The 13,343-nt window shown below is 39.9% G+C and overlaps 1 protein-coding gene across 2 annotated transcripts in view; it reads right to left on the reverse strand.

Moving 5' to 3' along the window:
* Positions 1-13,343, reverse strand: part of UPF2 (UPF2 regulator of nonsense mediated mRNA decay) — a 202,412-nt gene that overhangs the window by 98,342 nt on the left and 90,727 nt on the right. For both annotated transcript variants that reach the window (XR_009550246.1, XM_007524619.2), the window contains exons 20-21: positions 10,010-10,151; positions 8,325-8,445 (exon numbers count right to left, since the gene is read on the reverse strand). Coding sequence is in view for 1 of the 2 variants with exons in the window: in XM_007524619.2 (XP_007524681.1) it covers positions 8,325-8,445; positions 10,010-10,151 (263 nt within the window). In the remaining variant the exon portion in view is untranslated. The remainder of the gene's footprint in view (positions 1-8,324; positions 8,446-10,009; positions 10,152-13,343) is intronic.

Below are 13,343 nucleotides of genomic sequence, written 5' to 3' on the forward strand. Positions count from 1 at the left end.
ACTATGGTCTTGGACAGCAGAACTGACGTTAACAAAAAGGGCTCTGCGTGGGGGGGGGGGTAGTTCAAGGACTTTGGTGGAAGGATACTGATGATCTACTGAGGGGTGGTGAGGCATGCTGGTGGGGTAATGCATTTAAAAAAAATTTTTTATCCCCCCTTTTTTTGTTGCCCTTGCTGTTGTTGTAATTATTGTTATTGCTGTCATTGCTGTTGGATAGGACAGAGAGAAATGGAGAGAGGAGGGGAAGACAGAGAGGGGGAGAGAAAGATAGACACCTACAGACCTGCTTCACTGCCTGTGAAGCGACTCCCCTGCAGGTGGAGAGCCGGGGTCTTGAACCTGGATCTTTACTCTGGCCCTTGTGCTTAACGCCTTATGCGCTTAACCTGCTGCAACACCACACGGCTCCTGGGCTAATGCATTCTGAGGAGATGAATAACTGTACCTCTGAAATACATAAATGCTTGTAAGCCAATACTACATCAAAAAACAAAGACTATTGAGAGTCGGGCGGTAGCACAGCAGGTTAAGTGCATGTGGCAGGAAGCGCTTGGACCAGTGTAAGGATCCCAGTTTGAGCCCCCGGCTCCCCACCTGCAGGGAGTTGCTTCACAGGTGGTGAAGCAGGTCTGCAGGTGTCTATCTTTCTCTCCCCCTCTCTCCATTTCTCTCCGTCCTATCTAACAATGACGACATCAATAACAACAATAGCTACAACAACAATAAAAAAAAAAAAAGGCAACAAAAGGGAAAATAAATAAAATATAAAAAAAATTTAAAAAGAAAAAAAAAGACTATTATAAAACTAAGTACAACTGCAAAAAGAGACATTGCAGAAAAATCAAGCTGGATCTCTAAGAAACTGCACATCTTTGCTGTGGTAAGTCATTAGCATCCTGTCAGACCAGACTACAAATGTCACAACTATTTGGACATAGCTGATTAGGAAATCAGCTTTCTCTTTGCATACTTTTGTGCCTACTTTATGACTGAGCAATAAAAATGTGGCCTTTATTTGAAAAGTGTGTGTACACACACACACACACACACACACATACACACACACACACACACACACACACCTCAGGTAAAGATAAAAGGAGAGATTAGGAGGGAGTTGAAGAAGCCAAGAGATGCATGCCAAAGATTCCTGGCAACCCACCAGCAGCAAGGAAAACAAAATGCAACAGATTTCCTCCCACCCCCCAACTCTTCGAAGAAATCAATCTTGCGGGTCAGGGTAGATAGCATAATGGTTATGCAAAGAGATTCTCAGGCTTCAGGCTCCAAAGCCCCAGGTTCAATCCCCTGTACCACCATAAGCCAGAGCTGAACACTGCTCTAGTTTAAAAAAAAAAAAAATCAATCTTGCTGACACTAGATTTTGGATTTCCAGCCTCTGGAACCATACAATTTTGTTGTTTAAGTCTCCCTATGCCTTATAAGACAAGTTCCATTACCAAACGATTTTCAAAGAATAAAGTATCATAGCTTTAATGTATCCATAACTTGAGCAGAAATAAACTGCTTGCATTTCTTGATGCCTTTTTTTTTTTTTTTGCCTTCAGGGTTATTGTGGGGTTTGGTGCTGGCACTATGAATCCACTGCTCCTAGTGGCCATTCGCCCCATTTATTTATTTATTTATTTTCTCTTTTGTTGCCATTGTTTTTTTATTGTTGTTATAGTTATTATTGTTGTTGTTATTGATGTTGTTGTTGTTGGATAGGACAGAGAAATGGAGAGAGGAGGGGGAGACAGAGAGGGGGAGAGAAAGATGCCCCTGCAGGTGAGAAGATGGGGTCTCGAACCGGGATCCTTACACAGGTCCTTGTGCTTCGTGCCATATGGGATTAACTTGCTGCGCTATCACCTGACTCCCTCTCCCCATTTTTTATTGGATAGGACAGAACAAAATTGAAAGAGGAGGGGAAGATACAGAGGGTGAGAGAAAGACACCTGCAGACCTGCTTCATTGCTTGTGAATCGATGTCCCTGAAGGCGAGGAGCTTGGGGCTTGAACCAGGATATTTGAGTGGGTCCTTGCACTTTGTACTATATGCACTTAATCCAGTGCACTACTGCCCGGCTCCCTGATGCCTTTCCTCTTGGTGCTTACCCTGTTATACTGCCTCTGCTGACCTCAACTAAATCAATGCAAGCAATGTCACCACGTCACACATTATGCTACCCTGACTTTTTGGTTCAGATTGTATCCAGAGACGCCAAGCCTGAGATGTCAACCTTCCATTTCCAATAATCTGCCACCAAGTTGCAGAAGCTATTATGATTCCATCCTGAACTCCCTGGACAAGACCTCACCAGTGTGTCCCAGAACCTCACCTCTCCTGAGCCCTACCCCACTAAATAAAGATAGACACAGAGTAGGGGTAGAGATCGACCTGTCAATGTCCATGTAGAGTGGAGAAGCAATTACAGAAGGTAGAACTCCCACCTCCTACACTTCAAAAAGAAATCTGGTTCATACTCCCAGAGGGGGAGAAATGTTAGGAAAAGATTACTAGAGAACTCTGAGAAGAAAAAAGTAAGGACACTTAGAAGTAGTAATAGGTATAGGTGTGAATCAGAAAGGAAGAGAGGGTAGGACCATGGGGGGGTGGGATAGCTATATAGATATAATAGTCAAGGGGGCTGGGCAGTGTTGCACCTGGTTAAGTTTGCAGGACCTGGAGTCAAGCCCCTGCTCCCCACCTCCAGTAGGGACACTTCATGAGTAGTGAAGCAGGTCTGCAGATGTCTGCCTTTCTCCTTCTCTAATTCCCCCTTCCCCTCTCAACTTCTCCCTGTCCTATTAAATAAAATAGGGGAAAAAAATAGCTGCTAGGAGCTGTGGATTTGTAGTTCTGGAACCAAGCCCCAGTGGCAATAAAATAATTAATTAATTAAAAAAAAAAAACCATCAACCCTTATCTGTAACCTGAGGGAAACTACTGCAGTTTCCAATGAAGGGAATGGGGATATAGAACTCTGATGGTGGGGGTAGTGTGGAATTATACCCGTTACCTTATAATTTTGTAGATCAATATTAATTCACAAATAAAAATATCAGTAGCACAGCATTCCCAGGACAAAGAGAAGAGTTGCTCAGATGGTTGCACAGTGGATGAAGTGTTCAACTCTCATGAATTTGATTCCTGGTACTGAATGTGCCAAATACTGCTATAGTACCCATTCAAACCTCCATCTCCTTCTCCCTCCCCATCCCTCTCTCAGTACTTTTTTAAAAAGAGAAAATGACGATAAATGGTCTCTCTCCTGGTGTAAAACAAAACAGTATTTTTTTTTTTTTTTTTTTGTGTGTGTGTGTGTGTGTGCCTTCAGGGTTATCACTGGGGTTCAGTAATGGCAGTACAAATCCACTGCTTCTGGAGGCCACCTTTCCCCTCTCCTTTTCTTTTTTTTCTTTTTTTTTTAAATAGGAAAGAGAGAAATTGAGAGACATGGGGCAGATAGAGAGGGATAGAGAGAAATACACACCTGCAGACTCGATTCAGCCACTTATAAAGTGTCCCCTCCCCTGCAGGTGGGGAGCTGGGGGCTTGAACCCAGATCTTTGCATGGGTCCTTGCACTTAGTACTATGTGCACTTAATCAGGGGTCCCGACTGCAAAACAAACACTTTATATAATGTACTGGATTACAAGACACAGTATTGCATACAGTGTGGGTTGCCACTTGACTGGCTTCTTCTTCTAGCGTTTGCCACTTGACTAGCTTATAGACAATCATTCAAAGAGATTTTAAACATTCAAGACCTCAAAAAGTGCTTACAGTATTCATGTTGAATTACATGCCCTCATAGGAGGGACTCTATAACAAAATTATCACTTATTTAAATTTAAATTTACTAGAAGAACATAAAGAGAATATTTAATAAAACATGCACACTCTCCTTAGGGTAGGCTAAAAAGTCAGTAGTTTGTGCTCTGTAAGTGATAACAAACACTACGGTCTGGCAACTTGTTAGATGTGAATTAGAACCATTAGTCTAATAACAGTTGAGATGATTAAGATGCACATCTTAAAAGCTAAGGAGCATTCCTATATCCAGTATAAATTTGTAACAAATAAGCCATATTAGTACTGATATTTGCCAAAGATGCCAAGTTTCTCAGGTTTTTCCCAACACTTGGCAGGGTGAAAAGCAACTTTGAACTACAGAAGACCTGGAGAACAGTTATTTTAATTCACTGTAAGCAAAGCTAATGAATTAAAGTAACAGGTAAGAAGAATTTTAAACTAAGAAACAGCTTCAAGATAAATTTCCCTTATCTGCCATGTGAAACCAACAATATGATTAACTGATTTTTTTTCTTTGCCTCCAGGGTTACTGCTGGGGCTTGGTGCCTACAATATGAATCCATTGCTCCTATAGGCCACTTTTTCGATTTTGTTGCCCTTGTTATTGTCATTATTGTTGTATAAGACAGAGATAAATTGAGAGAGAAGGGGAAGACAGAGAAGGGAAGAGAAAGATAGATAATTGCAGATATGCTTCATGGCTTGTGAAGCGACTCCCCTGTAGGTGGGGAGCCAGGGGCTTGAACCGGGATCATTATGCAAGTCCAGTGCACTCGAGCCATGTGCGCTTAACCCACTGAGCGACCGCCCAACCCCTTGTTTTCCTCCCCTCCACCCCCCAGGCACTATTCAAGAGTCAAGTAAGAGAAGAGTCTCTCAAGCTTCACTCCCAGTATTTTCTTTATTTAGGAATTCACTATTCAGCACGCTCTCCTTATGTACTTAATGAATCATTGCTCTAGATATACACTGTTTTACCAACACTGTCCTCATGCTAGAGGAAAAACTACTACCATCCCATAACTTCTGTTATTTCAAGTGACTACATTTTTCACTTAAGGTGGCAAATAATAGCTGTTACTCTGAAAGACTCAACTCACTCTAGTAAACATGCCCTCTATAACATTCACCCACCCAGCCTCTTATACTATCTTTGATCTTATCATCCTTTATAGAGGGCCTTTTTTTTTTTCAGAATAACAAACAAATTAGGCTATTTTTTTCAAGTTACAATTTTAAGAAAAAAAATTAAAGCTAGTAAAGAAATCGCTAAAAACTGAGATATACTTGTGCCAGGCAGCAAGTTATGGAAGAGATAAAATAGAAGCCTGACTTAGATTATTGATTTTGCAAGGGATAGAGATGAGCTGATGAGTGACAAGTGGGAGAAGCCTGCAGTGAAGTGAGTCAGGGCAGCACCTCTGCAACAATCTGTCAAGACTTGAAGATCAAGGTGAAATCTGACTAAGGACCAGGACAAAAGCCCAAGGGGGCAGGTGGTATTGCACACTGCTAAGCACACATGTTACTATGTGCAAGGATGCTGTTCTAGCACTCAGCTCTCGCTCTCCACCTGCAGGGGAGAGGCTTCACAAGCAGGGAAACAGGTCTACAGGTGTCTTATCTTTCTCTCTCCCTCTTTATCTCACCCTCCACTCTCAATTTCTCTGTCCTATCAAAACAGAAAGGGAGGCAGGCAGGCAGGCAGGCAGGCAGGGAGGGAGGAAAAATTGTATCAGTGGATTTGTTATGCTGGCACCACTGATAACCCTGGTGGCATTTAAAAAAAAATTGACAAAATAGATATTAAAGGGTGGGGTGGTGCACAGGTGGTGGTGTACCTGGTTGAGCGCACATGTTACAATGTGCAAGGACCTGGGTTCAAGCCCCCGGTCCCTACCTGCAGGGGGAAAGTTTCACAAGTGGTGAAGCAGTGCTGCAGGCGTCTCTCTCTCTCATGCTCCCCCCATTTCTGATGTCTCTATCCAATAAATAAATGGTAATAAAAAAATAAGGTAAATAAAGGCCCCAGAGGGCTCCTGCAGAGGGAGGCAAAAGAGAACATTACTAGAAGAACTAGGCCAGCTTGACTGACAGCAGGGAGGAAGAGAATGGGTCATGTCAATCACATAAGTGTGGTGAGAAACAAGCAAGTGTGGTCATTTCTTCTAAGCCTATCTCACTGAGGGACTGGAAAGACAGAGGGAAGGAAAACTGGAAATTTGTGAAAAATGGGTTTAAATACACATTTATTATAGCATATATGCAAAGTTACAACATCTGTTTCTCCATAATTTTGTTTCCCAGTACCTAGAAATGTTAGGTACTTGACAGCCTTAGTATCCCCGCCCCCGTCTCGCTCGCACATGTGTGCCCGTGTGTGTGTGTGTGTGTCTGTGTGTGTGTGTGTGTGTGTGTGTGTATCCCCCCTTCTTTTCTTTTTACAATGCCAGAGATAAACCAAGAGCCTTTTACCCTTCTACCTAGGCAATAGCGCCAAGCCATCTTCCCCAATTTTTATTCTATGAAGAAGAGAGAATAAATGAATAATATGAATAAATGAACATGAGCCTTGCTCTACCACCCATGAGCACCCTTAGTGTCAGTACATGGTGCTTCTCAGGAACAGAAGTTGTGCATTCTACCTAGAGTCACCTCCCATCTCTCTCTCTCTCTCTCTCTCTCTCTCTCTATATATATATATATATATATATATATATATATTTAATAAATAAAAACAGCAAAATTTGCTCTTTTAAAAACTTGTACTTAGCAATTTCTTTTCTCTTGATTACAAACTTGAAAACAATGTTATCTCCTACTTTCAAAATTTCCAAGTATAGAACTAAAACAAAGGTAAGTGCTAGAAGTATGCTTGCTAAGGGGAGCAAATTCTACTTTAAATACCAGTAACACACGAGACATTTGTAGATTAGGAAAAGAAGTTGTACTTACACTATCTGAATGAAGAAAGGACTATGGAATAGTAATGCTGTTCAGAGATGTAAGGCTTTAAGAATAGATGGAGTTGACAGAAAATGTCAAGATAAACACTGTGAAATTAGTTTCCCTCACAAGATGACATAAAAAGAAACTTAATATTATTAAGAACACTATGACATATAAGGAAAGTTACTCTTAGAAATCTACCCCAGTGACAACTCTGGTGGTAAAACAAACAAAAACAAACTCTTACTAAGTTTGTTTCTTTTCTTTCCTTTTTTTTTTTTTTTTTTTTTTGCCTCCAAGGTTATTCCTGGGGCTTAGTGCCTGCACTACAAATCCACTGCTCCTAGAGACCATTTTTTGGTTTTTGTTGTTGCTGTTGTTGTTGTTGGATAGGACAGAGAGAAATCAAGAGGAGGGGAAGACAAAGAGGGGGAGCGAAAGACACCTGCAGTTGGGGATCTGGGGGCTCAAACTGGAATCCTTATGACAGTCCTTTGTGCTTTGCACCATGTGCACTCCTGTCTGGCCCCCAACTCTTATTAAGTTTGGATGATTAAAAGTAATCTAGTTATTTTATACCTGGTTAGATGAATTTGTACATAATTTCTAACTTTGTTTTCTAAAAAAATTACACTCAATAGAAAGTAGAAAGTAACAGAGTCCTAAATTGTTATGACAAACCAAGTTTCTATCTTGTGATCTGATTAGTTATCTAAGCAAATAGTTGAAAGAAAAATGTTATCATACAAAGGCATTTAATTAGTAAAAGATAGTCTGAGAACTGCTGTCCTTCCCCCACTGTGATACCCTAAATGAGCCAATTTGCTGCTCCAAGTAACCTTTCTTCTATACCTACTCACCTGCATCTCCCTGCCCCCTGCCTCATAAGGGGACATCTTGGAGTTGTTGCACAGCCTCACCTGAAGTGAGACCAGTAAGATCTGCAATGTGAATGTGACTTTTGACTGAGACATGATCCATAATACAGAAAATTGAGAATATGGTATAGGTCTTTAGATCAGAGGTCTAAAAAAAACTGATTTAATTTCTTAAGAAAAAGTGAGTATGTTTATATTGGGAACATGTTCACTATGAGATTCCTTAAAATTTTAATTTATGTCAAGTAACTACAGTTTTAGCAGGACTGGGATGGATCCCAGGATCATATTTTAAAGTTAAAAACAACAAAAACTATCTCAAAGCAGATTCAACCTGAATGTTTGGAAGTAGCAAACAGGTTTTGAGCTTTCTGTGAACATGAAAAATTATTTATGCTAGTGGTTTTTCTCAGACTAAACTACAGCTCCTTCCATAACTGCAAGAGAGAAAATTATAAAAGAAAAAAAAAAGTTCATTCAGAAAGAATGGAAGCCAAGATCTATGTGGCTGAAACTGAGTTTTTTTTTTTTTTTTTTTTACAAACAAGTTTCCATTTATCAAATAACTTCTATTTTGGTAATAACTGGGCTTTATCGTTACTTATAAGCCAGAGCTATCTAATTTATTCACAAGAGTATCACTGCTAAGAGAGAAAGCAGAGAAATGTCCTACCTTCCACCAGTCTTAAAGATTAGATCCGCATTAGGTGCTCCCTTTGGATGTTGGTAGCGAGGCCGTCGCTCCCGGTTGGTATTTGCTGGAGCTGGGCGCTGGGCAAGAGACTGCAACATTTCTGCAAGGAGGAGCCAAAACAGAAAGGCGGTAAACTCTGCTAAGTACATTCACCACTTGTGAAGCAAACCCCCCTGCAGGTGGGGAGCCAGGGGCTTGAACTGGGATCCTTATGCTGGTCCATGCACTTTATGCCATGTGCACTTAACCTGCAGCACTACCACCTGAATCCCCCCAGGGCCCCCCCTTTTATTATTTTTTTATTTTTTAACCAGAGCACTGTTCAGCTCTGGCTTATGGTGGTGCGAGGGATTGAACCTGGGACTCTGGAGCCTCAGGCATGAGAGTCTGTTTGCATAACCATTATGCTATCTACCCTCCGCCCCCACTTTTTGTTTTTACCAGAGCACTACTCAGTTTTGGTTTATGGTGGTGCAGGAGATTAAACCCAGGATTTTGGAGCCTCTAGCATGAAAGTATCTTTGCATAACCATTATGCTAACTACCTCTTCCCATGGTTCAGTTTTCCTAAATGTGCAAAGTGGCTAATACATAACGAAGGATTGTTGTGAGGATTAAATGCTGTGTCAGGTATATAAATGAGTATCTGGTCCATGGAAACATTCTGAGTATGAGTTATTAAGAATGTTGGGAGGGCTAGGAAGACAGCTCACTATACTGTTTTGTCATGTATGCAACCCAGGTTCAAGCCTGATAAAAGGAAGCTGAACTTATGTGGTGTGTCACTCTCATGCCCACTTTTTCTGTCTAGGGGGAAAAATATGTACCAGTTAGAAAAGAAGATTCTACAAGTGGGAACACTGAGTATTTATTTCTACAACACTCTCTTGCAAAAAAAGCAGTTTGTTGACACAGCTAAATATTTAAACAACCATGACTCTAGAACCTGTGTGCCACAGGAGGGCCAAAAGGCTGGCTTATGAAGTATCTATAGACTCTACACAGAAGGTTCCAATTAATACAAGAGTGCTGGGTATATAGGCATAAAACAAGAATCTTAATTTGAGTATACCATGTCCCCCAAATCTGAGGGAGCATGGAGTCCAGGATTCCAAAACAGACAAAATGAGAAGATAACTGTCTTGAATTAACTGCTAACAGTTGACTAGCAAAATTTATTTCACTTGCAAATGTAGTTCTTTTTTTTAAACTTTCTTTTTTTTAATATATATATTTTTATTTATTCCCTTTTGTTGCCCTTGTTTTACTGTTGTTGTTATTGATGTCGTCATTATTGGATAGGACAGAGAGAAACAGAGAGAGGAGGGGAAGACAGAGAAGGGGAGAGATAGACACCTGCAGACCTGCTTCACCGCCTGTGAAGAGACTCCCCTGCAGGTGGGGAGTCGGGGGCTCAAACTGGGATTCGTGTGCTTAATCCGCTGAGGCACGACTCTCCGTAAATGTAGTTCTAACTGTATGAAATCTGACTGAATAATTAAGCTAGGCAAATATGATGAAAATCACAGATTTTTATAAATACAAAGTGAAAGAACTATGAAGAGACTATGGAATTTTAAAAAAACAACTCCTCAAGCTAAGTTCCATACAGACATAGCAGGAAAAGGCAGAGGTAGACAACTTTGATACTACTGAGGTTATACCTTGATAGTCTTCTTGTTCTTGCCGTTCATTGATATCTAGTGTGAGTTTTTTCATTCTCATCCTCTCTTCTTGTTCTGCCTGTTGCTGGTTCCAGTGATTTGCAGCAAGTTGGGATGACATGGGCACATTAAGGATCTTGAACTGAGAATAAAATATAACAAAAGCATTATAAATAACCAAAGAAATTGAGGGGTAGTGATAAAAGATTCCAAATATATAGTAAGGTGGTGAATTAAATGACATGGAAGGTTGTACAGTAGATAAAATGTTAGATTCTCAACCACAAGGTCCCAAGCTTGAACCCCAGCATCGTGTATGTCAGAGTGATGCTCTGGGGCTCCTCTCTCTCGTCCATCAATAAATCTAAAAATAAATAAAAATATTACTCTACTAAAGGACACCATCAAGTTCAATCTTAATGGGGGAAAAAAAACAAGAAGGTCCTCCTTCCTGCACCAGGTTTGGATGCATCTATCTTGTGGAGACAACTGACCTATGAGATTTGCTTCTTCTTATCTATAGATTTTTTTTGTTTAAACAGGGGTCCCTGATTTAGGATTACACAAATAAATAAACCCAGATAAATTTATGAAACCATGGGTCATGGCTCCCTGGAAATTGTTAAGCTATATAACTATTAATAAAAAGGAGATTAAAAAAATTAATTTATTTTCCCTTTTGTTGCCCTTGTTGTTTTTACTGTTGTTGTAGTTATTATTGTTGTCGCTGTTGTTAGGGGAGAGAGATGGGGAGGACAGAGAGGGGGAGAGAAAGACACCTGCAGACTTGCTTCACCACCTGTGAAGCAACTCCCCTGCAGGTGGGGAGCTGAGGGCTTGAACTAGGATCCCTGTGCTTTGTACCACCCAACTCCTAAGGAGATTTTTTTTTTTGTCATAACCAGAATTCTCTCTGCTGTGTATGATTTACATACCTCACTGAGAAATCCTCTAATACAGTCAGTGAAAGGTACCGCTGATAAAGAACTTAGCAAACTGAGAGGATCCCAAACCAGACGTCTGCTTGACCTATGTTTTCTGAATGTTTGTATTCTTGAAATTATCAATATTAGTAAAGCTTAACACTGCATAAGCTTTCTGATTAATTTAAGTCTTAAGGTGACAATGATTCTTTGTGTTATCTCAGATATCTCTTCTTAGATATTCTATTTTATGATGCATTTTAGCTAGTCAACATTCTTTTGGAAATGTAATATTTGGACTTTAGGTCAGGTATACTAAGGAGAAAAATATTAAATTATTGTGTAGGGGTAGATAGCATAATGGCTATGCAAAGAGACTCTCATGCCTGAGGCTCCAAAGTCCCAGGTTCAATCCCCCGCACCACAATAAGCCAGAGCTGAGCAGTGCTCTGGTAAAGTAAATAAAAATTAATTAATTAATTTAATTATCTACAAATCCAGTTAGATGCATTTCATACTTAACATGGTAGATAACTAAATATGTTTAAGGTATCATTCAGCTATCAGCCTAACAGAATTCACCTCTTTTCCTTAATGAGCTTTTAAATTTTTTTTTTTTTTTAAACCAGAGCACTGCTCAGCTCTGGCTTATAGTGGTGTAGTGAATTGAACCTGGGACTTTGAAGCCTTAGGCATGAGAGTCTCTTTGCATAACCATTATGCTATTTACCCTCCACCTAAAGATTTTTTAAAGATTTTAAAGAACATTTACTTATTCCTTTTTTTTTGTAGCCCTTATTTTTTTATTTTTGTAATTATTATTGTTGTTGTTATTCGTGTCATCCTTGTTGGATAGGACAGAGAGAAATGGAGAAAGGCGGGAAAGACAGAGAAGGGGAGAGATAGACACCTGCAGACCTGCTTCACTGCTTATAAAGTGAACCTCCTGCAGGTGGGGAGCCGGGGGCTCGAACCGGGATATTTATGCTGGTCCTTGCGCTTTGCGCAATGAGTTAATTTTGAATTCATTTCCTCATAGTAGTTAATAGGTACTCCTTGCAACAATACTTTTGATTCTGTAAACTCAAAACCACCTCTTTCAAAAAACAATTTTAAGAACTGGGTGTTGGTACACTTGTTTAAGCACATGGTACCATGCACAAGGACCTGGGTTTGAGCCTCCACTCTCTAACTGCAGGGGGGGACAAGGGAGACACACTTCACAAGCTGTAAAGCAGATCTGCAAGTGTCTTTCTCCCTCTCTCCTTTCAATTTCTCTCTGTTCTATCAAATGGTGGGGAGGGAGAGAAAGAAAGAAAAAAATGGCTGCTGAGAGCAGTGGATTTGTGTGCCAACAGTGAGTACCAATGATAACCCTGGTGGGGTGGGGGGAAAACAAACAAAACCCAAAACAACTTTAATGAGATTCACTTCAAATACAATAAATCACACATGTAAAATGTACAATTTGATTGACTACGACATGTGCACAACTCAAGAACAACTCACTGTAACTAAGGTAATGAATAGATCCATCAATTCCCAGAGGTTCTTATTGTTTCTCTGCAAACCATCTCTTTCTCTTTACTATTTCAACGAACCAGGCAACCACTGTCCTATTTTCTGTCAATATGAATCAGCCTGCACTTTCTAAAAGTTTATGTATATTGATTCATACAACAAACCCATTATAAAGTCCAGCTTCTATTACTTAGCAGAGTAGCTTTAAGAAGCAATTTTGAAAAAAATCACCTTCTTAGCAGAATGGGATTTGATAACCAACAGGTAGAAACAGAAATATAGAACTACCTCTGAAGATTCAGTCCCTAGCACCATATGTGCCAGAGCTGACAGGTGCTCTGGTTTGTCTCTTGCTCCTTCTCTACTCTCCCCACCCTCTTCTCTCTGTCACAAACACAAGTAAACAAAGCTTTTAACTGTAGCTGATGTTAAAAAATACACTTATCTGTGCATATACACAAGCATTAGTATAAGCATAACTATTCCAGTCAAAATATATATATAACAAATCATGAGTCCTTTTAAATATTAGATGCAAAACAAGCTGTTTACAAATATTAAGTACATTATGTATCTGATACATTAAAAAGGTGTTATAGTGGTCCAGGAGGTAGTGCAGTGGATAAAGCATTGGACTCTCATTGGCAGCACATGTACCAGAGTGATGTCTGGTTCTTTCTCTCACTCTCTCTCTCTCTTCCTATTTTTCTAATAAGTAAAATCTTAAAAAAAAAAAAAAAGGTGTTCTAAATATGGCTCTAATACAGTAATATTATTGGTTTAAAGGTCAAGTATATATCTCAGTTAACTATTCCAATTCATAAACTTAATCTAGAAAGAAAGAAATCATTAACTACACTGTCCTTTATTTTCTACTCTCATTTCTTTCC

This window comes from Erinaceus europaeus, chromosome 6, assembly GCF_950295315.1.
Source record: "Erinaceus europaeus chromosome 6, mEriEur2.1, whole genome shotgun sequence".
NCBI lineage: Eukaryota > Metazoa > Chordata > Mammalia > Eulipotyphla > Erinaceidae > Erinaceus > Erinaceus europaeus.